The sequence below is a fragment of the Homalodisca vitripennis genome, unplaced genomic scaffold (assembly GCF_021130785.1).
Source record: "Homalodisca vitripennis isolate AUS2020 unplaced genomic scaffold, UT_GWSS_2.1 ScUCBcl_3288;HRSCAF=8735, whole genome shotgun sequence".
In the NCBI taxonomy this organism is placed as follows: Eukaryota; Metazoa; Arthropoda; class Insecta; order Hemiptera; family Cicadellidae; genus Homalodisca; species Homalodisca vitripennis.
In genome coordinates, this window is record NW_025779565.1 from 67,562 (window position 1) to 92,419 (window position 24,858).

The 24,858-nt window shown below is 35.6% G+C and overlaps 1 protein-coding gene and 1 long non-coding RNA gene across 2 annotated transcripts; one reads left to right on the forward strand and one right to left on the reverse strand.

Annotated features, from left to right (window-relative positions):
- Nucleotides 1–4,635: 4,635 nt before the first annotated feature.
- LOC124372544 (zinc finger BED domain-containing protein 4-like) lies at nucleotides 4,636–7,829 on the reverse strand. Its single transcript, XM_046830944.1, has 2 exons — nucleotides 5,652–7,829; nucleotides 4,636–5,483 (listed from the first exon to the last, which is right to left on the reverse strand). Exons 1-2 carry the CDS (start codon nucleotides 7,306–7,308, stop codon nucleotides 5,200–5,202), a joined length of 1,941 nt encoding a protein of 646 aa, XP_046686900.1. The 5' UTR covers nucleotides 7,309–7,829; the 3' UTR covers nucleotides 4,636–5,199.
- Nucleotides 7,830–7,851: 22 nt separating this feature from the next.
- LOC124372545 lies at nucleotides 7,852–12,449 on the forward strand. The gene is made up of 2 exons (XR_006923343.1): nucleotides 7,852–8,183; nucleotides 11,565–12,449. It is a non-coding gene; the product is annotated as an uncharacterized LOC124372545 (long non-coding RNA).
- The last annotated feature ends 12,409 nt before the right edge of the window (nucleotides 12,450–24,858 follow it).

Consider the following 24,858-nt stretch of genomic DNA (forward strand, 5'->3'; position numbering starts at 1 on the left):
TGCTATCACGTTCCTTTCGTCTCCCTCTCTTACGCGAAGGTCCAGGATCACTATGTTCTGAAAGTTCACTTGAGTCATTAGACATTTCAGCATCAGACTTTTCTTCATCAGACATTTCATTGTCAGTTTCCATGGATGAGAACTGTAAAGACACTTAATTATTCACTAATAAAAGACACTTATTAACTACGCCAATAAAACGATGGACGCATAACCAAACAATCTTCACAATAACACAGCAGACAGCAAAGTGTTAGTGTTTACGTCCAACAGGTGATCAACAAGTCAAACACTGCTGCAAAAAAAATCCACGGTTCAGCCAATTTCAAAGATATTGGAATGAAACAAACACCAAAATGTTAGGAATTAAAAGGCCGTGTATTTAAGATGTTTTACGCAAATACGACCCGATGCTGCTCAGGTCGTTTTTGCACCCAGCTCCTCAATTGTACTTTTGCGTTCTACTTATGTTAAACTATACTTTAACTGGTTCCTAATAAATTTCAATGTAGGGTACATTTGTATGTTTTTCGTACGTTTTTACCCATACATCCATTAATCCGGCAATTCCGGTAATCCGACACTACCAATCCCGATATACTGCCGGATTAGCGAGATTGCACTGTACTGCCTAAGTAAGGCAGTTGAGTCCCAAGTCAACCCAAGATCCCGTAGAAGAGCTACATGGTCTGGAGAGGTTTTCTTCCTGGATCTGCTCTAATTCAGCCTGATTTATTATTTGTGCTATTTTGAACTTGACGTCTGTTTGCCTTGCCTGAGTGAAAGTCTATAGTTTCCGAATATCCAAGCATCAGGTGATCTGTTGCATATAGAACAGGTTTATTTTCCCACTCTAAGTACTGAATCACCTTATCTACGTTGCTCCCAGGTGACTTAGGTTTCCTTCTTTTGGCAGCTGGTTCAGATGGACTAGCCGTAGGATAGTTTCTAACAAGATTCATGTTGATCGGTTCTTCTTGGATGGATATTTATTTCTCTGCGTGCTGGCATTTCTTGATAGTCACCTCCATCGTTAACCAGTTGATCGGGTTCGTCAACAAGCTTATCATGGTTTGTGTTGTCGCCTTCAATTTCAGGTGCTGTCACGTTAGACATAGTTTAGGCCATTCCAATAAATAGCTTAAACCTTTCCATCTGAGTGGCCCAAGTCCATTTTTTATGTTTCTCTTTGCCTTACCAGTTGTTGTTTTGCAATCCCAAAGATATTTCATGTAGCAATCACGCATATCTTTCCATTTCTTTTTCATTTCGTCATCTGCAAATAAAATAACTGTTGAAATAAAATTGCAAAAAAAATTATATTGCAACATTCTTGAATAGAGAAAAAATTGGAACTTTTTTAATAGATGTAATAATTTATTGTATTACAAAAAAATATTTATTTCATTTAATGAGTTTTAAAATTTATTTAATTAATTTATGTTATTAGAGTTGTTTTTGTGTTAAGGGTTTTAACTTACAAATACTATAAAAAATCATAACTTTGTTTCAGATTCTTGGCCCCAGGAGACTCATTAAAAACCATTGGCCACAGCTTCAGAGTTGGGTTTTCAACGGTGAGTCTTATTGTAGAGGAAGTTTGCAATGCTATTATACAACGACTACAACCTCTGTATCTGCCTGAACCCTCTAAAGAAGTATGGGGAAAGTCTGCTGTTGGATTCTACGAGAGATGGCAATTTCCGTATTGCGTGGGAAGCATTGACGGAAAGCATGTCACTATCAAGTGTCCATCCAATTCAGGTTCGACGTACTTTTGTTACAAGTACAGGTTTTCAATTGTTTTGTTGAGTATTGTTGATCCAGATTGTAATTTCATTTGCATTGATGTGGGAGGATATGGAAAAAACGGTGATAGGGTATATTTGAAGAATCTGTTATGGGAAAAAAGTTCAACACAGATCAACTCAATTTAACTGAAGACACACCTCTTCCTGGACAAAAACAGGAGACCCCGTACTGTTTAGTAGGTGATGAGGCATTTGCACTGAAACAAAATGTTATGAAACCCTTCCCACGAAGAGAAGCTGGACGAGACCGAAGAAAGAGGAGGTACAACTACCATGTTTGCAGAGCACGTGGTGTGGTTGAAAATACGTTTGGCATACTTTCACAAAAGTGGAGAATTTACAATAGACCATTGGAAGTTAAAGTGGAATTGGCTAAAGTTATTGTGCTAGCTACGTGCGTTTTGCACAACTTCATACGATCGAAGAACTCTGATAAGGATTTCTTCGACTGCCTTGAAGAATATGCTGCTGAGCCACGAGGGGGTGCTTTTTCTCGATTCAATCCAGAATTCAAGAGAAGTCCTCGTTATGCAGTGATTGTGCGCGAGAGGTTTGTCGATTTTTTGACAAGACAAACAACCCGACCTAAGTGAGATGGTTGCAGACCTTTTAAATGACAAAAGCTAATTTTTCTCAAGCATGAACAATTATAGTTATGTACAAATAACCATTAATAGTTGTTCAAAATTAAAGAAATTAGCTGTATTAAGAATTATTTATTATTATTAATTACCTTTTTATTTGTATTTACTTTTCTTATTACTAAATAAACTACACCTTTTTCTGCAACTGTGTGATTTGATATAATTTAGGAGCCATACACATATTACGTATTTTTTAATTTTTAAAGAGGGGTAAAATGTGTGAGTTACGTAACGTTGAGCCAACCCCCCCCCCCTATATAACGCAGCATAATGCTACGCCATACCACCTCCCCTCTCAGCCTCATATTTACATAATATAATCATTGAATAATGGGTTGTACAACTCAGCTTTATATGTTAGCTACAGTATGTAAAACGACTTTCCCAGCCATAAGAACCAATGTAAAATATGTAAAAAGTAAGCGTAATTGGTAGGACCACTAGGATTACTGGCTACGAGTCCTGCGAGGACTCGGGAATTTAACAAGGGCAGACGTTCCCACGGTAGACGGCGTCACTACTTCCTGTAGCTCAAGCTGCTTCCTCATCACTGTACCAAACATCCTTACCATCACTTACCACGTGGTGGTAATAAACAATAAACTGGCTACAATTATATGCACACAAAACATAATTACGTAGGCTTGGTTCATTAAATATTTTGCAGTACCTCTATCCTGGAAGAAAGGTTAAAGTTCTTCTTGGTGCCAGCAATTTTGATACTTACCAGAGGTATTCAGTGTCTTTCCGATGTCCTCCCAGATCTTGTCCTTCTTCCGTATGTTCTTATAATCCTTGTTATTTAAATCATAGAGCACCGGGTATGTATACACAACTTCAAGTAAGTGTTCAGTGATACACGACATGTTGTTTACAGGTGCAATGGACAGACAAAACTGAGTAGTTCAGGTTTGGCCGCATTGTATTGCTGCGATAAAGCGCTGCGAACAGTGCATGCAGCGTTACTGCGATAATATCGCTACAGTATCGCAATCGATTCGGTATCGCGTATCGCAGTTCGTTCTGGTGTGTGCGGCTCCATAAGCCACCATGGTATCGCGCGGAGTATCGCTCTGGTGTGTGCAGGACTTCAAGGTAGGTGTACCTGCAAGTTTAAAGATATTTTTTCACCTGACTTTTGGCCCAGTACAGTGTTTGTGTCTAAATTTGTGACCAAGAGAAACTTAAACTCCCACAAGGAAGTTTTAAACTCCAACCCTCAACTCTGTGGAGAGACTCAGCCAAGATGGCGCCGTCTAATAAGAATCCGTTATGTGGAGCTTGTCCGAAAAATGTTACAAGTCATTCTGGAGGAGTTATGTGTGAGGGGAGGTGTCTTAAGTGGTTCCATTTTGCATGTGCGGGGAAAGAGAGGAAAGATTTTTCATTTTCTAAAGGTGAAAAGTCTAATTTTCTATGTGACAGTTGTAGGGTGGATCCTGAAGATAACAGTGCCGTTGCAAGTGTCTTACCGGCTGCCAAACCTTTTATTAAAGAAGACTATAGTGCTACGTGTGATTGTATCTCACATATAAAAATTCTAACCGACCAAATTCTTGATTTAACGCAAAACCAACGTGATCTATGCAATCGTTTGGACATTGTGGAGGCAGAAAATGCCAGGTTATCATCTATCGTGAGTAACCACACTGAGGCAATTGGCGATGTTTTAATCGGCAATGATAATACAATTTCTTATTCTAGTGTTTTGAAATCTACACACAAGAACACTAACTTGTGTCCTATGATTTTAAATGGCAATGATAGTTCTTATGCTAATTCTAACCAAGAAATTAAAGATAGTCTTGATTTGATTTCAGTAGCTAATAAATCTGACAGTCGGACATCTTTTTTTAGTGGCAGAAACGTTTCATCAGTGCTGCCAATCAGTTCTGTAGCACGAAAAAACATCATGATTGAAAATGGGAAAAAAAGTCTGCGGTCAGCAACGGCTTTGAAAATAAAGTAGTTACAACTAATTCGGAGGACTGTGAGTCACCGACCAACTCTGAAGTTCAAGTTCCAGTATGTAACTTTGTCGGCGGTGACGTGACATCGGAAACGTTGGACTTGGAACAAGGGAATAATATAGGAAGTGGAGAATTGAACAATAACAGTGGGTTTGTTAAGGTTACCTACAAATAGTGATGGAAATTACGGTTACTTTGACGTAATAGGTTCCAACGTTACGTGACGGAGCCGTAATAGGTTCCAGTAGCCTATTATTTTTGTCACCTATTACGGGACAGCTCCGGCTCCGCCTGGCGCTGTGGCTCCGCTCGCGCTCGGCCGGTCTGTCACTGTCACCATATTATTTAATGGTGACAGTTACGTTACAGCCGTAGCTCTCGTAACTTCAGCAAACACCCGTCACCGCAAACACTGATAATTCAACTTAATTTTTGAAATTACAGGTTAGAGTTGCAATACTAAAACATATTATTATTCGTAATTCTAAATTGCTTATGAACTAGTGTGTCATTTAAAATTTACTTAAGTTAAGTTACTATTAAGTCTTAAACCAGGGCTATAAAGTTGATAAGCCAATACCTTTTAGAATGTAATTTATGAGATACAACGTATTGAAAAAATATACAAAGTATATTACAACTACAATATGCAAGTAAAAATATACAACTAAAAAAACTTGTACTAAAAATATGTCGGCATTATAAAACAACAGCTCTTAACACAGTTTGCCTGACATATAATAAGAAAACTAAACTAAGAACAACTAAAAAAACTTATTGCACTAAATATCTGTTAGCATTTAAAAACAACAGTTGTTCACATCGTTTCCCTGATAATCTGGTACGTCGTTCTGTAATTATGTATCCTGCTTTTGAGAATAATCTCTCACAGGGGACCGATGTTGCCACTGCACAAAAATGTTTTTTTACAACTTGTGACAACAGAGGGTAAAAAACTTCATTTTGTTTCCACCACAGTAGTGGGTTTTCTGAGCGTCCGATGCATTCCTCGTCTAAATAACGGTTCATTTCAACAATTGCAGCAGATGTCTTTGAACCTGAAAATACAATGAATTATTGTAAGTGGATAATAAAGTGTTTTAACACGTAATTGAATATGACAGCAGATGCCTTTAACCCTGAAAATACAATTATTTTAAGTGGATAATAAAGTGTTTTTTAAACCCAATTTAATATGGTTTACAGATTAATATATTTTAACGTACCTGACGGTTTCTTGGATGCTATCATCTTATCAAGGTCTGCCCAGATAGAAAACTTTGCCTGTTTTGTAAGAGGCTGATTTCCATCGTCTTTTTCCTGACTTCCACTGACAGACGTCACAGAAGTGCTTGTCTTCTTGCTCCATATGGCTGACATGAGCTCAGTGCAGTAGGTTTTTATGGATCCAGCTGATTTTTCATCTGAAAATACTGCAAGCTTGAAACGTGGATCTAACAACGTCGCCAAAGCTATAGTCTTGCTGTTTTCAATGTTAGAAAATCTGGTTTTTAGTCCTTTGAGCAATTCATCAACTACACGTTTGGAGACTTCGCTTAGGGTTTCTTTTCTCATTTTATTGCAGACAGAAACTAGTCCATTGATAAATCCAATCACTTGGCTAGCTGTAAGGTAATTTTCCCCAGAGATATTTCTGGTTACTTCTTCAAATGGTTCCAGAACCATTACCAATTCGGAGCAAGTCTTCCATTCATCTTCGGTGAGCACTGGAATTTCTTTATTGATTAAAGCCACTGTCGTTTTAACAGCATCCTTCAACTCTGAAATTCTTTGCAACATATAAAATGTTGAGTTCCATCTTGTAGCTACTTGTAGAACTAGTTTTTTGGGTTCCAGTCCCAAATTTTTCTGTACTTCCCTTAGCTTCTCTGTAGCACTAGTGCTTCTTTTAAAATGAGAAACTATAGCTTTTATGCGATCTGTTAAGCTCTGACAAACCTTCAATGCATCCTGCAAAATTAAATTAATTGTATGGGCGAAACATCCGAAGTGTTTTAGTTTTAGTTCATTAGTTATAGCCCCTACAATATTACTGGCATTGTCAGAGACAATGATCATGATTTTGCCTTCAAGGTGAAATTTTTTTACAATTTTGTCTATTTCTACCGCCAAGTTTACACTTGTATGAGAAGATCTGATGACAGAACACTCAAGTAAAATTGATTTTAATTCAAAATCGTTAGAAATGTGGTGGGAAGTTAGAGCCATATAACTCTCTGTGTTTGAAGAGGTCCAAGTGTCAGTTGTCAAAGTAACATTTGATACTGTTAGCATTTCTTGTCGAACAGCATTCAAACACATCTCATATTCTGCTGGTATCATAGAAGATGAAATGGTTTTTCTGTTTGGCAGAACATAGTTTGGATTTAGACCATTGACGAACTTTTTAAAACCTTCGTCCTCTACTACTGAAAAGGGTTGGTAATCTTGAACAAACACATTTAAGAGGAGCTTGTCTAGTTTCTTCTTTTGGGTTTCACTAATTTTTTTCTGCTGAGGTATGAAGGACCTAATGCTTGGTTGGTTATTTGGTACAATATTACACATTGAACTATTAGTGGCAATGTTGTCAGAATTTACATTCTGCATGGCAATGTTGGTGTTCGATGTAGTCCTGTTTAAAGTAGAGGCCAAAGAAGGAACAGCAAGGGGTTCAACCACATTTGATACCGGTAAGTGTTTCCCTCCTGGCGGTGGCAAAGCAACAGTGGTATGTTTTCTTTCTAAATGCTTTCTAAGGTTAGAAACTGTAGTTTTAAAACTTGCCAATTGACCACATAAATCGCACCTAGCAATTTTACTTACGGGATCCGTAGTTGTGAAGTAAGACCACAAATAACTAGTCTTCTGTTTTCTGTTCATTTTGTTTCACACACCAGTCACACAAAATTAAAGATATTAACTACAAAAACTGAGTGAAACTATTAAACACAATTTTATTAATGTATAAAACTAGTGGAAAAAGTCCAAAACACTACTATTAAACTATTAATACGGTTAGAACTGTCAATAACCAACTTGAAATGCACAAACACGATAGTAGCCCTCAGAGTCAGAACGCAAGTGCATTGAAGTTTTCGTGTCATAACACGACACGAATGGTCTGTGAATCACGTGTGAATGACGTGACAAAACTCAAATATAGTGACAGCGGTAACGTAACGAATCCAGTGTCAGTGACACACCGTTCGTTCCGTATTACTCGTAGTTTTTGTAATAGGGTGATGGGTAGAAGTGACAGATCCAGACTGTTTCTCAGATAGCCGTTTACTAAGTAACTGTTATGTTTACGTGACAAAAATAATAGGGTGTTTGTTGTAACCTATTACAACGGTGACGGCTACTACGTGGTAATAGTGTTATTAAATCCTATTACGTTCTGTAACGACCATCACTACCTACAAAAAGCGTGATAGGCCTAGGCCTAATACGAAAACTCAACATAGTTTACCTAATACGATGACAAATAAAAATAAAAAGCCCATGTTTTTGACAGGTAGGGCTTCTGTTAATAATGAAAGACTGAGGGCTGTGGAGAAATACAGACACATTTTTGCGTCTAGATTTGGTGAAAATGTTCAATGTGAAGATCTGAAACAGTACCTAAACGATACTGTCAGTGGTAGTTATGAAGTAATTAAACTAAAAAAATAGGTTTCCAGGCTACAGCTCCTTTAAAATTGGTGTCCCTCTGCCACTTTGGGAGAATGTGTTCAACCAGGATGTCTGGCCTGCAGGTATTTATGTGTCACGCTTTAGATATTCTAGTAAGAGTGCTCCTGGTATGTCTTTTTTGGAACCCGGGACTGCAAAGGAACCGGGTACATAGGACTATTATCGTCAGTGCAAGTATATTGCCAAAAGCCTATTTTAAGTGCTTCCCAACTTGGGCCTAATGGACCTTGTGAAACTATACTTCACTTAGCCCACATTAATATCCAGTCTATAAGGAATAAATTGAACTTACTTAACATATTTAACAGCAGTACCAATTGCGACATACTTTGTGTGAATGAACATTGGTGTACCAAAGACGAGATTAATCTATATGTACCAGATAATTTCATCTTGGCTGATAGCTTCTGCAGGACATCTTCATACGGTGGAGCTGCAATTTTTGTAAAGGAAGCCTTTCCACACCCTTTTTCGGTTGTAAATATTGACTCTATTTGTGAACCTAAACTGTTTGAATCTGTAATGATAGCCTTTGGTACTATAAAATTGTTAGTCATAGCTGTATATCGTACCCCTGATTCATCTTTAGATGGTTTTGTATATAAGTTGTCTCAGCTTCTTGATTTTGTTAACAACAATGCTAAGTATCGAAATTTTAAGATTGTTATTGCGGGAGACCTAAATGTTGATCTCAATAGATGCAGCTCTTCAAAAACTAAATTTATCAACACCCTCAAGTCCTACGACTGTTTTTGCCTCAACCATTTACCTACTAGAGGAAATTCATGCTTAGATAATTTTGTCTCAAACCTTCACCCCTCAATGTATAGTTGTAAAACAGTACAGGCTCATATTTCTGACCACCTGGGTCTGCTTTTAATATTTAAATTAGTCTGCACGAATGCTGATGTCTCTTCCTCGCCTGCTAATATGTCTGTAAAATCAAACTATACTTACAGAGTATTAAATGATGTTAGTATTAATAAATTAAAGTATAGACTAAGCAACACTGACTGGACAGAGGCAATTGCTGGAGATGATCTTGATGTAGCTTTTAACAACTTTATGGAAGTTGTGTCTCACAACTTTAATGACTGCTGTCCTTTGAAAACTAAGTTAGGAAATAATCTTGGCAATAAGGTACTAAAGCCCAAATGTTGGTATACACCTCTGTTAGCTAAAATTAAGATACTACTTGATGTAAGTTATGAAAAATGTAAAATTAATCCTGACCTATTAGAAAACCATAGGAGAATTAAGAAGTTATATAGGAACCAGATAATCTTAGCAAAAAAGAACGCCAATGATGAATTCATATTACAGTCGCATAACCTATGCAAAGCAGCTTGGAGAGTAATTAATACAGAAACAGGGCGTGCTTCAAAAAAATGCTCTCAAACGCTACCTCCTATCTCTGTTAATGAATTTAACAACTATTTTGTAAATATTTCTAGTCATGTAAATAGTACAAATGTTAATTTAGGCTTAAATATAGCTAGTTCCAGTGATATGATAGAGTCGTCTGGCATAAATGGACCTAAGGCACCATCTTTAAAATGGCACACTGTAAATCCTACTGATATTCTTAAGACAACCACTAGGCTTAGTAACTCAAGAGCTGAGGATGTCTTTGGACTCTCCAATTTTGTAATTAAAAAAATAATTTGTGAAATTTTGTATCCTTTTACTTTTCTTGTAAACTGGATGTTCAACGCTGGACTCTTCCCACAGTGCCTAAAAGTAACAGTCACTGTCCCTATTTATAAGAAAGGTGATAAAAATAATGTAAATAACTACAGACCTATTGCCTTGGTACCTGTCTTATCTAAGTTGGTTGAATATATTATTAAGTGTCAAATTGAGTATTATTTTGAATTTAACCACCTGCTTTTATCTGCACAGTTTGGTTTTAGGCAAAGCTTATCTACTATTAAGGCTGTTGAGAGTGTTGTCTCATATATTATTAATAGTTTTGAAAATAAAGAAGAAGTTAACACTTTGCTATTGGACTTAAGCAAGGCTTTTGATACTGTGCCTCACCAAGAACTTATTAAGAAACTAAAGTACTATGGAGTTGAAGGTAACGAATTATCACTTATAACTTCTTATATATCACAGCGATACCAGTTTGTTAAAATAGGCGAACAGAGGTCGGATCTTAAGCGGGTGGTAAGCGGGGTTCCCCAGGGCTCTGTCCTGGGTCCCTTCTTATTCACTGTCTTTATTAACGATTTTCCAAATTTTGTTCCTAATAAATGTGTACTTTATGCTGATGACACTACGTTAATGTGCTCTAACTTAAATCCTGAAATCAATGCAGCCATGATCACATATATGAGAGAAAGGTCCAACCTCTGGTTTTCTGCCAATGGCCTATGTGTGAATGAAGATAAGACAGAAAACATCATCTTTAGCCTAAGCACCAGTTCTGTAACTAAGTCAGTTAAGCTACTTGGAATTAACTTAGACTCTAAGCTTACCTGGAAACATCACACAGATGCTCTTTGTGCTCGGTTGTCTAGAGTTATATTTTTACTAAAAAAACTTAAAACCTGTACAAGCTGTAGTCTATTAATGAAAGCATACTTTGCATTATTCCACTCACATCTTTTGTATGGAACTTTTCTTTGGGGAAATTCAGGTGGGGCTAAGGAGGTCTTCTCATGCCAAAAGAAAGCTTTGCGCATAATGTTTAATTTTAATGTCACTGACTCTTGTAAGCCACTATTTATAAAGCATAGTATACTCACTGTTCCTTCCATTTATATCTTGCAAAGCTTAATGTATGTTAAGGAAAATCTAGATTTATTTAAACTTAGACGCTCTAAGCATGACTACTGCACTAGACAACGAGACCTTATTGACCTAAAGCACGCTAGACTAACAAAAACTCAGCACGCATACTCTTATATTGGTATCAAACTGTTTAACAAGCTGCCTATGTCTGCTAAGGATGTTACCTGTAAAAACTTTAAAAATGTTGTAATTAAGTGGTTAAAAGAAAAAGCCTTTTATAGTATAGATGAAATGCTTCTGTGTAGTATAGACGATTTAGCCTTTTAGATTTTATTTCCTTTTGACTTGTACTTTTAACCATAAGTGTCTAGTATGTATTTTATTTTATACTATCTTGTTATACTGTGTAAATGTATAACAAAATGACTTTGTCAATGCATTGTAATATTGTGGGACGACAATAAACAGATTCTTGATTCTTGATTCATAGGAGTCTCATAAGTGATACTGTAGCTTTCCATAAACCTAATTATAGTAAACATAATGAGGGACAAGGCCTAGGCCCACTTGCAGTTTTCTCAATAAATATTCAATCATTAAGAAATAAAGTTGATCATCTGGAGTTAATCTAAAAAGACAGTCAAACACATGTTATATGTCTACGGAATATTGGCTTGCAGATGATGAAGTATCATTGTATGTTCCAGAGGGATTTGTCGTTGGTGCGAGCTACTGCCGACGGCCTCCTAGGGTGCATGGCGGTACTTCAGTTTTAGTCAGAACTGGCATTTCTTTTGAATTATTAAATATTAATAGGTTATAGTTTTATTGTCTTAAGTGTGTATCGCACACCCAACACAGATTTTAATAACATTATTGAATGCCTAGAAAAAATACTTATCCATCTCTTATCTATCCATCTTTTAAATACTTTGGGCTTTCAGGTGACTTCAATCTATCTAAATCAGAAAATCCAGAAGTTAATTATTTCTTAAATATTCTTAGATCTGTGGAACTGTATCCTGTAAATACAAAACCTACACGTAATCAGGCATGCCTGGAAAATGTTTTCACAAATGTTAATAAAGAGTGGACGATATGTTTCTTATTAGGTCAGGATATTATTTTTCACCATGCTGGCATGTGGGTGGATTTTTTTAACCACATCTTGTAATAGTAAGCCTACTTTAAATAATATAAAAGATAATGATATGCATTCTTGTGATAAACGTGTAATGAATAATGACAGTATTAGTGATTTAAGCCAAAGCCTTAGTTTTATTGATTGGAACTGTAGGTATATATATATATATATATATATATATATATATATATATATATATATATATATAGTTTAACTGATGTACATACTGCCTTTTCAGTGTTCGTTCATGTTTTGTCTAATTATTTTAATATGTATTGTTCTATTGTTACTTGTAAAAATAATGCTAAATCTAAGATGTCGACTAATTGGTACACACAGGAATTAAAATTAGTGCATTCTTATATATTAGTGTTGTATGATAAGTGGAAATCAACCCCTCGTCCATTGTGGACAAAGTAGTTTTTAAGAAGTTTCGAAAATAGTATTACCAATCAATACATGATGCTAAATTAGCTGCAAACAATTTATTTATTAAGAACTCGCATAATAAATGCAAAGCTGCCTGGAAAATTGTCCACAACACAGTAAATAATGGGAACCTAGTCAATGAAAAATGTAAAATACCTACTTCCCCGACCGAGTTAAATAATTATTTTGTCAATGTACCTGTTAATATGAATTCCTGTAACCAAACTAATGTAAATAAAAATACATTATATGGATTTAGTGCGTAATTTGTCTAATGCAAATGTTTCTCATAGTTTTAGGTGGAAATGGTAGCTGATAAAACTGTTAAAAATATTGTTGTTAAACTTAGTAATTCTCGTAGTGAGGATGTCTATGGGTTTTCAAATTTTTTAATTAAGAACATCATTGAATCAATTATAGAACCACTTACATTTTTAATTAATCTAGTTATGTTCCAGGGTCAGTTTCAAACTTTTTTAAAATTTGCTAAGATAACACCTATTTTTAAGAAGGGGGATAATCGTTTTGCAGAAAATTATTGCCCCATTGCCATCATTCCTGTTTAGTAAAATAATAGAATCATGTTTAATGACTCAACTGTATGATTATTTTATTGCCAATAATCTAATGTACAGACATCAGTATGGTTTTAGGCCTAAGCATTCCACCTCTCTTGCTCTGGAAACTATTGTTGAGTATATTTTAAGTGAGTTATAAAATAAAAAACTGTTGGATCTAGTTTATTAGATAGCCTTTGATCCAGTCAATCATACTATTTTATTTCATAAGTTAAAATTCTATGGAGTTATGGGCTCAGAACTGCAACTAATCCAAAGCTACCTCTCCAATAGAAAACAGATAGTAGTAGTAAATAAATGTAAATCTGAATTTCTAAATGTCTCTGCTGGTGTACCTCAGGGCTCAGTATTTTGACCTTCCTTTTTCTAGTCTTTGTGAATGATTTTAGTTTTAATGTACCTACCTTTTCTGTATTTATACGCTGATGACACAACGTTTGTCTGTTTAGGCAACAATGCAGATAAGGTTAAAGGTAAATTATCTAATGCAATTGAATTGTCAAAAACTTGGTTTTTAGCTAATAGTTTAGTTATTAATGAAAGCAAAACAGAAAACATAATTTTTTCTTTAAATAAAAATCTGTCTATTGATAGTTACTTTGCCAAACGTGTCAAACCTTTAGGTATACATATTGACACCACATTAACGTGGGATGTACATGTAAATAATATTTGTAAGAAATTAGAAAGAATAAACTACCTGTTGCGTAAGTTAAAACCTACTGTAAGTCTAGATGTACTGTTAATGACATATTTTGGCCTTTTTAATACTCATTTAATTTATGGAATAAGACTATGTGGTAATTCAAGTTCTGCAAAAAAACTCTTTTTATGGCAGAAAAAAGCAGTAAGAATTATAGCTGGACTTGGTTACAATGATTCCTGTCGAGTCAGTTTTACAAACTTGAATATTATGACCCTTGCTTCCCTATATATTTATAACAATGTAATTCATGTTAGAGAAAATATAAATACATTTGACAGTCAGAGTTCAATACATGAATATGACACTAGGTATAAGTCTAACTTGGCCTTTCCTAGAACAAGGGCGGATCCAGGATTTTTGTGAGGGGGGGGCGGTCTGAGATTTTGGGAGATTTTTTACACATATGATTCATGTTGGTAGTCAAAGCTCTGTAATTTGACATATAATGTTATTATTGTATACTAATGAAAAAAAGGGCTAAAGTGATAAATGAAAACAATGTAATATTTCCAATAAACTGTATATAATCTGACAAAAGTTGTAAAAATACAAAATTTTATCTTTAAAGTACAAAATCGAGTCTTCTGTTTTTTTGGCTTGCAAATCTGTTAATGACTTTTTCGGGGCATACTTCGATGTCCCTGTGCACGTTTAGCAGAGCGAGTCCAGTCAACCTATCCTCTGCCATCCTTGTTCTGATCCATGACTTCAATTTTCTCAGAGTTGAAAAAGATCGTTCTGCCGTTGCTGTTGGAAAAAACAATAAGTTCTAACAGATTGGCAAAAAAGGTCAAATGTTTCATACCAATGAAAAAAATACTTTTTACTAACAACCACACGATTTAAGAAAATACTATTAGTTTTACTGGTTTTAGAAATTATCTGCTAATAAATAATTTTGAAAAAATAGTATAAACAAAAATTACTTACCTATTGAAATTGGAAGAGTAAGCAGAATTTGTACCAAAGCCCTTAGAAGAGGGTAGCTGTTTTCATTTAATGCTTCAAAACATTTCATTGCTTTAGTTATAGTCTTAAATTCATTATAATTAGGAATGTTCTTGAGGGAGCATACTTCGTTCATAAGTTTCAGTAGCATCGTGTTTTTGTTCAATGACACTAAACTGCAATACTTCATACATATGGGCTCAAAACTAGATTTCATATCCACTATTTTGTCCAAGTTTGTCGGAACGGTTAGGTTCAGCATATAACACTCCAGTGAATCGCTTGAAAATCTATCTGTCATATCTGCAATAATGTTATCCAGGATTGTTATGTATGCGGATTTTTTCCAATGTTGTATTGTACATTCCCGACTGTCACTGGACGTTGAGGGGTAGTTTGGTCTATTTACTTGCTGTCCCACAATTCTTGGAATACGAACTTCTATGCCCATAGACTCCATAGTCTTATCAGCAGTATTGAAAATCAGAGAAAAGAATTGATCAGGATTTTGCCTTTTATTCTGAAGTACTTTTATTGTGTGCATTACTTTGTCTCTTGCTGAACACAAGTCTATGGTTTCTGACTGAAGATATTTACTAAGAACACAGGTTGCATCCGTTATATCACTAAGACAATGCATAGTTATTATAAACTCGCAAGTGGAGATAGAGCACAATAAGCAATTTGCTTTGCTTGCTGTTGAGCTATCATTCCACTTTGAGACAATTTTAAGTGCCTCGGCTATTTTTGTTAGGTCTTCTGTAAACTCAAAAATTGATTCATGCCGTTCTACCCAACGGGTCTCACAATATCCTCTCATTTGATGTCCCAGTACTTTTTTCAAAATAGAGTTCCGTTTGGCCGAGGAGGTGAAAAATCTAGAAATCTCTTTTACAGTGCCTACTGCATTTCTCACGCTTTGGACTTTATTGCACTTTGAAATAGCCAAATTCAATGCATGATTACTGCAGCCACCTAAGGTGCTGTTTATGGCAATTTTTTTAATTTCTGTCACTGCTCCTCGCATGTCAGACATATTGACAGAGCATCCATCACAACCGATCCCTACACAGTTATTCATGTTCAAACCAAGCTGTTGCATGAATTTCAGCACAGACTGTCCTAAAACCTCCCCCGTGATAACAGGTTCAACTTCTTGATCAGAATAGTTCGTACCCGTACCGTGGAGATCAACAAAACCTACAAAGTCTTCTCTTATAGCATTGTTATACAGGTAACGTAAACTAAGGCTTAGCTGAGAAGTATGAGACGCATCTGTTGATTCGTCAAATATTATGCTATAATATTTAGCTTCTGATACTCGTTGAGTTATCACTTCCAAAATTTCATCAGAACAACATTTTATAAGGCAGTTAGCTGTTGTCTTGCTGATGTAAGTGGCGTTTGCTCCTGCAGACTTCAAATGATCTTCAAGCTGAACATCCCCGCTATCTATTCTAAATCGCAAAAGTGCCCTGAAATTGCCGTCATTTTGTACTGGATCATCTCCAACTTCAATCAAACTGCCATCATCCCTATGACCTCTAAGGGGTATGTTCTGCCTACCATGCAACAAAATAGTTTTAATTATTGGCACAAGCCTTGCACGATTCTGCATGGTTTGGGCCTTCCTATTTTCGTTTAACAAATTAAGAATTTCTCCCTCAGGGTTTTCAAAAACAGATATAAAATGTTTGGCGTCAATTTCAGCATCTTTGTGATATTGTGTCGCTGCGTGACTTTCTAAATCTCCGTCCTTGCCTGAGAGTTTAGCATATTTCTGTAGAGGTTCAGTAACTAATTTCTTTAAAGAAACTGTATGCTGTCCTCCAACTAACTTTTGATGGCATAGTACTGCACAAAATTTACAAAATAGCCCTTGCTTAGCTTCTGAAAAAACTAACCATGGATACTTTTCAAAATGGCCAATATTAGCTTTTCTTTGTTCTTCCCGTCCTCGTTTTACATGAGAGGATGTAGGAAACTTAAAGTCCTTTTTAGGCTTCCAATGATTAGTAAAAATACTATACTTAGTATGGTCACTCATCTTAGAGATGTTATTAATGTGAGACCCGATGTCGAAAGAGCACATGTTTTCGGAGATACTAACTTGTGAATTGGAGGATGATGGCGCCGATTGTGGTGGCAGCGGCACGTCTGTAACCTCATGCTGGGTGGAAACCTCAACATTTGAAGAAGGAACTTCACTGTCTAACTTTGGTCTTTTAACAAGATAACGATCCATATTGCACAAAAATCTGTTAACACTCAAAAAGCTATTAAACACAAGCGAACGGGTACTTCACGATATTCACGAACGTACGCACTGAATCAACTGAGTGGCCGTAGTAGGCGGTGTGGTGTAGGCCTATCGTTGGGGCGGGCGGACTAGGACGACTCATGCGCACGCACCGCTCCCCCACCCCTTCCGGTGATCATACGCACTGTTACCACCTCCCCTCTACTCATACACGAATTAAATCTACAATCTTAAGTACAAAATGTATGTTTGAAACACCGACAGTACCAATTACGAATAGTTAGTAATAGTGTGGCCGATGAAAGCACCCTTTACTAACGAACAATATAGTATTACTTTAAGCTTAAATCTTTTATAAACAAACAAAAATTTGAATTTGTGACTACCGAGGGGGGGGCGCGCGCCCCTCGCGCCCCCCCCTCTGGATCCGCCCTTGTCCTAGAATAAGACTTGATAAAAGCCATAAGAGCTTTAGCTACCAGTTAAAGATGTTTAACAAGTTACCAATGTTAGTTAAGAATCAGCTTATTAATAAGTTTAAAATTTCTATTTCTAAGTGGCTATCTCTAAAGCTTTTTACACTACTGATGAATTTTTAATTTCTGATTGTTTAGATATTTTAACATAGTTTTAGTACTTTTGTGTACCAATGACGAAACCTATTGTAATACAAGATATTATTTAACGGTGAATAAAATCTGAATCTGAATCTAGCAAGTGTTTAGTTTCACTCAGAAAAGTTTCCAATACCAAGGGATTAAATTTTATAATGTAATACCTAATTTCATTCAAACTATGCCAGTCAATTTGTTCAAGATAAACATAAAACAAATGTTGGAAAAAAGCTGTATTTACCATGTAGAAGTTTGTAAATTAAGCATGATGGTAGCTTTTAAATGTAGTGTTTGTTTGGTATACACGCTGGGACTGGCTTTGCCACGTGTTGGTGTCGATATACTTTTAATATCGACTAGTGACATTGGCCTTTACACACCCAGTTACTATTGTAAAGGTATGTGATTTTATTAGAGTGTTATTGAGAAAAGATCCATGAAATCCATTTTAATACTAACTGTTAAAATGTGATGAAGTTTGAATGCGTTGATATTTTTATTAATTATAATGCGGTAATGACAAAAGTCCTTATTTCTGTAAATATACAATCAAACCTCCACAATAAAAGATACTGATGTTCTTTCAGTCACACCTTGTATTTGCTAACAATAGTACATTTTAATTGTTAACCCTTCGCCCTCTCATATCCAGTATACCTGGATACAGCACTCCCCCCTACTACTCTGGTTAGAAATGACAGCTGCCTGTCCCTTAGCTCTTATGTCCAGCATCGCTGGCTTACAACTTTGTCTCGTCCAGCTCTGTTGCAAGGACAACTCAGATGACGCTAGCGCTCTGGTATTTGTTTACTACTACATTGTAGAGATGTTTAAATGGCCATTTAAAGGTCCAGATATTTAAATCTTTTATTTATGCTACATAGTTTGTTTTTACTTTTGCACATTATTTAAACTATCTAGTTTATAGTGTATGAAAATCATTATTCTAGAAAATAGTTTTATATTATTAAATAATTTGTAAGTAAACACATACCAAAGTGTAGGTTTTTATAAAATAAAAGGTATAGAAGATTAAATAAATTTGCTCATTTTTGATAATTATTTTTTATTCAAATCAGATACAAAATATAATAAAAACAAGTCTCCTTAACTTAAAAAAATCCTAAAATAACACAGAAAACAAGTGCCAAACTAGTAGTCTAAAATGTATATTGTTATATTTTATCATATGACAAAATGAATACCGTATAACACAGCAAAACCCATTGTAATTAAGATAAATAAGTACTCCTAAGGACAAAAAAGGGAAATATACGATATAAAAAATAAAATATACGTGTTCCTATCTTATATACGTGTAAATATTTAATAAAACAAATACCTTATTATGTAGCACACAGCATTGAAAATGAGATAAACAAGTATTCTTAACCCTTTCGATCCCAAGATTTTTGTGTAGGGATCTGCCAGATTCCCAGCTCTTGGCGCTGAGGTATCTGCACCAGTCCCAGCCACATTTTACTAGAAATGTAGACGTTAGCTAAAAATTGCATAGAATTTTTATTTATTGATGAAAATTCATGTAGTTTTCATGGTTTTACTTCCCAAAGTACACTCTATTGCATGCATTAAACAAAACTTTTGTAATCATGCACAAAAATGTTTTGTAAAAAAAATTTGTTACTTACAAAAAAAATAATTTCCTAAATTTTGCATTTCCAACGGTAAGGAGTAGCCTCAAAAAATTCCTAGGTCAAAAACAATACATTTTTCTATTGGTACACATATAAATGAAGTAGAACCCAAGTTTTCATTGAAATATATTTTTAAATAGCTGAGATAATATCAAAAGAAAATAAGATGTAATCACACAATTATATCAAAAACAGGTTTAAAAAGTACTAAAACATATAAAGTTATTATACTACAGTTAAAATTATTAAACTGTAACACCAAATAAAGTCTAATTTGATTTTGAATTTTATATAATGTTTTATAACACTTATTTTTTATAAAAACGTTTTTGTGGTGTGTATACACTAACACTTATGGAGGGGGAAGCATTTTGTGTGTAGGCCTTTCTTACATTTCCTGCAAGTGTAACTTGACTTTTTCCTTTTACCACCCCTACTGGTACTGGCTGCACTGCACACACAGCAATTTTTTTGCTTTTTATCAGGAACTTTTTCAAAATACATGGATAATTGATCAGCGTCCCCTCCACCTTGTTCTTCTTGAACAATGTTATTGAAGTCTGCAGCAATCGCGGGTCTTTGTTCTTTGACATCAAACCATTCTTCTGACAAACTATGTACTAAGGTGACTGTAAATTTAAGTCTAGACATTGAATTGATGGTGTTTTCCTTGTACAAAATATAGGAGTTTAGAATCATCCTAGATAACACATTGAGGGTAATTTTTTTCCAAAATTTTGCTGACTTACGGTCACCCATGTATTGATGCAACATCTGGTCATGGCTGTCAACTCCACCCATGTACTTGTTGTAATCTCTGATTACTTTGGGTTTAATAGTTATGTAAATTTTGTTTCCCCCTTTTTTTGATTGTTGTTGTTCTCCAGCCTTTGCATCAGTTGACAGCAACAGGACAGGTTTTTTCTGAGTTTTTCTCTGTCTGTATCCTAGCAACAGCATTGTATTTTTTCTTTTATATTTTCTCTGGCCATTTGTATAATTTTCTTTCATTTCTAGAGGAATCCCTTTCCTATTCATTCGGATTGTACCTGTAATATGTGTAAACTTTTCATACAAAGATTTAGCTAGTCTAATGGAGGTAAAAAAATTGTCCACAAATAAATGGAAATCTTTCCACAAACACCCTCCAACGTCGAGAAGTTTAGTGACAACATTGTGACCAAGACCCGTTTCTTTTACCTGTTGTCTTTCTGTATTTTTGGCTCCCTTGTAGACCAAAAAATGGACACAATAGTGTGTTACTGCATCACACAGCAACCACAACTTGACACCAAATCTGTGGTGTTTTTTTGGCATATACTGCATCAGGGGATTGTGGCATTTGGTAGGTATTATACTCTCATCAATAGACAGAAATTTGTTGGGAGTGTAATGACGCTTAGAAATTTGATTCATGTGGTCTATGAGAGGTTTTACACGAGCACAAGGATCATAATCTGGTTCCTTCGGTTTTGGAAGGTTTCTTGTGTCCACCATATGTAAATAAGCCAGTATGTCTTGAAATCGATTTCGGCTGAACATTCTCCTAAACCATTCAGTAGACTGGCTGGAGGATGTCCACCAATAGCTTGCAATGGTAGGCTTGTGATTCAGACCCATGTTGATCAGGACACAAATGAATGCCTGTATTTCTGCAGGTGTAACACGTTGCCATGTTCGAATACTGTCATTTGGCCCCTTGCTTGAATTGTATGCTGTAATAACTCTTTCAGCATACATGTTGGTATATTTAGAAAACATTTCCAGTAATGATACTGTGAAAAATAATCTAAAATATTCAATGACTGGGGAATTTATACGAGGGCAATGTCTAACTCCAGGCAGTTCTAAGAAAGAAAATGGATGCAGATAACCCCTATCATTCTCTTCATTCACATCCACCCATCCTTGTTCATTTTCACCACTCAATTCATCGGTCGATTCTGATTCATCATTAGTAGGCATAGGTCCAGGGGGTCTTCCCCGAGGTTGCCGTACATTAGGCCTACTTTGAATAGAGTCGCTACTGTCACTGTCTGACTCCTCATGTGATACAATTCTAGGCCTACTCACATTTAGACGAAACTGTCTGGTTGATGGTCCAGGTTGATCAGGATTAAATGTTGGATCATTATCAGTATCATCTACTGAAGAACTACTTACTATTTCATTGTCAGAGCCAGCCAAACTAGGTTCTTCACTACAATAGTTTTCTTCCTCTTCGTTTATTAAACGTCCTATAGTGTTATCACTTAGTGGTGAATGTGCCCGTTTCATTTTATTTCACTCAAGTTGCTCACGAAAAAGTTATTAACACAAAGTAAACACTGAACAATGCAGCAAAGGCGTTGTAAACACAACACACAGCAGATGACTGACAGCGATGAGAGCTGGCGTGGTCTTTGCCGCCAAACAGCCACGGCCATCTAAATCAAACTAAAACATCGTCGACACATCGAATAAAAAGTATCGATAGTTACTGTAACTTTGTAGGCCGGTTCATTACGAGTACTCTGATATAATAATTGTAGTTATACTGCAATTTATTATATTCGAAAAATATTTTTTTCCGAACGTCCTAAAAATAGGACGTTGGGATCGAAAGGGTTAAGTACAAAAGTAATACTTAGAAGGTTAAATATATTTGCTGATTTTTCATAATTATTGTTTATTCAAATCAGATGCAAAATATAATAAAAACAAGTCTTCTTATATTAAAAATTCCTAAAATAACACACAAAAACAAGTGCCAAACTAAGTAGTCTAAAATGTGTATTGTTATGTTTTATCACATGACAACATTAATACCGTATAACACAGCAAAACCCATTGTAATTAAGATAAATAAGTACTCCTAAGGACAAAAAAGGGAAATATACAATATAAAAAATAAAATATACGTGTTCCTATCTTATATGCATGTAAATATTTAATAAAACAAACACCTTATTACGTAACACACCATTGAGAATGAGATAAACAAGTATTGTTAAGTACAAAAAGTAATGATTAGAGAATTGTAAAATGTAACCCATGATGTTACCTTATTCTAACTTAAATTTTTTCATCGTATGATACCTTGTGAAACAGAGTCCTGGGTGGAGCCCAGGTTTGTTTGGGCAAGAATCACAAAACATCCTGGTTCTTTTCCTGTCTCCTTTATTGCCAGTCTTTTGCTTACTGCACACCAAACAGTCCTTGCTCTTACTTGCATCTAGAAAATTTGGTACATGGAGTCTTCCGTTAAGCCTTTCTTTATCTTGGCTCGCAGATGGCAATTTATGCTTCTTAGGGTTTCTAAAATCACCAACCAATGATACAATCAGTTTTTTCCTAAAATTTCTTTGTCTCATTTTTTTCCTTCCAGGAGGTCTGTTTGTATTACATAAAATAAATGAGTTCACAACTGCTACTTCCAACAGCCAGAAGAACACTTTTCGCCACCACTTAACAGATTTTCTGGTGAAAGCATAAGATGCGATGTAGTGGTTGGCTAAATCAACCCCTCCCATATAATCGTTATAGCGGCATACTACTGTCGGTTTCTGAATAGTCTCTGATAATCCACCTTTCACTGTTCTTTTCAGTTCCTCACTTTTGTTATCATACAACGTTGTGAGCATGGTGACTGGTCTCTTGTCTTTCCATTCAAGTACATGCATAAATGTTGGGTCATTTACGCTTTGGTCTTTCCTCAGAGAAATTACATCACCTTTTTTTAGCTTAGGTTTTTTTTTAATTTCACTTGGTAGTCCCTTCCTTTGACGATTAACAGTCCCTGTTAGATGTATTTTTTTTAAGTACAGTTCTTTGGCAAGTTCAACACTTGTATAGTATCTGTCCGTAAATATATGGAACCCTTGAACATTTCCATAGGCGTTTTCCAGTTTGTTTACAAGTGTCAACACAATCCTACTTTTTGCCAATAAATCTGGCCTAACCAGAGTAGTTGAGGTAGCTGATACCATGTAAGGCTCCATTAAACAGATGTATCCAGTACCTGCATCACATACTACAAATACTTTTATACCCCATTTAGTTGGTTTATCTTTATTGTAAATTTTAAAAGAAACACGACCCTTGAAACCAATTGTTCTTTCATCAATACTGAGCGTATTTGAGGGACAAAAATGGGAAGTGAATTTGTTCTCCAAATACTTTATCACTCTTTTTACTTTTCCCGATCTCGTTAGTGTACCCAACAAGGGACCGGTAACAGGCGGAGGTGACAGGTGGAGAATCCAAAAGATTTGAAAGAACCTATCTTTGCTAAAGATGTCTTTAAAAAATGGCTGAAAGTCTAACCAGTTAGAAGAGAAGTAATCTTCAATTTCTGGCTTGGAGTTCATTGACATATTCAAAATTATGCCAATGAAAGCCTTCATTTCAGGCAGAGAAATGTCATACCACTTGTGCCACGTGGAGTTCTTTTGAAGCGGAGTACTTTTTAATATTTTCTCCTGTGCATAGCGATTACTTTCTTTAATTATTTCTAGTAGTAGCTCATCGGTAAAAAAAAGATTAAAAAAACTTAGCTCCGACGACCTTTCAAAGTTCTCAGGTGGGTTGAATCCACTATTTTCTTCTAGTGAAAATTTAAATGTTGGGAAAGGCATGTCATTTTCGTTCCATTCATGCCATTGTGTGTCTGGAAATGCTTGAAGATTTTCTTCATCCCCACTTTCTGACAAATCATCATCATCATCGTCTTCTTCTTCTGGCAAGTCGCTTTCATGATCGCTTTCAAAATTGGGACCATCATTGACCACGTCATCACTAGTTGAAGCTACGATTGAATCTGCTTCCAAACTTAAGCACCCAGGATCGTCCACATCCTCAACCTCCGAACTATCTGCATAAATCAAGTCCCTTATAGAATCGGATCTTAATACTTTCTCAATATCATCACTCATATTTGGAGGTTATAGCCATCTAAGGTTTTAACAATGTAAATTATAAGTAATACAATTTAAAAAGTAATCAGTTTTTTAATAATTTACTACAGTGCCTAATTTAAAAAAAAAATACTTACAATAATCAGACAGTAGCTACACAGATATGAAAAGCGTTCACTGCACTCAATAACAACCAGTCATGTGGTTATCGACAATGAGTCATCATTTTATCCGGTTTGTTTATCAGGTAAGATAAGCTTCAACAATGCTACATTCCAGACACAACTCAAGGAAGCTTTTATCTTTAATTTAATTGGTTGAGAGACGGAAATAAGGCAGTAAATCTTTTAAACTGCGTTTATTGATTACATTGTCATAAAACGAGGATGTTGGGCTAGAAAAGCTATTTTTATTTAACATTTTCTCAAAACTGTGGGCTATACAACGTGCTTGATTTGATTCTTGAGAAGGTTCTGAACAATAAATATAGGTTGCAGCACCTTCCATACACACTTGAATTCAACAAAAACAACAAAATAAATATCACAGCAGTATCCAGTTATACTGGATACGAGAGCGTTCGAGCATTTCGGCGTGAGCCAGTTATACTGGATACGAGAGCGTTCGAGCATTTCGGCGTGAGCCAGTTATACTGGATACGAGAGCGTTCGAGCATTTCGGCGTGAGCCAGCTATACTGGATACGAGAGCTGAAGGCGGGGATAACGAATTTGTTTACAAGAGCTGTACACGTAATAATATGTAGCCAGTAA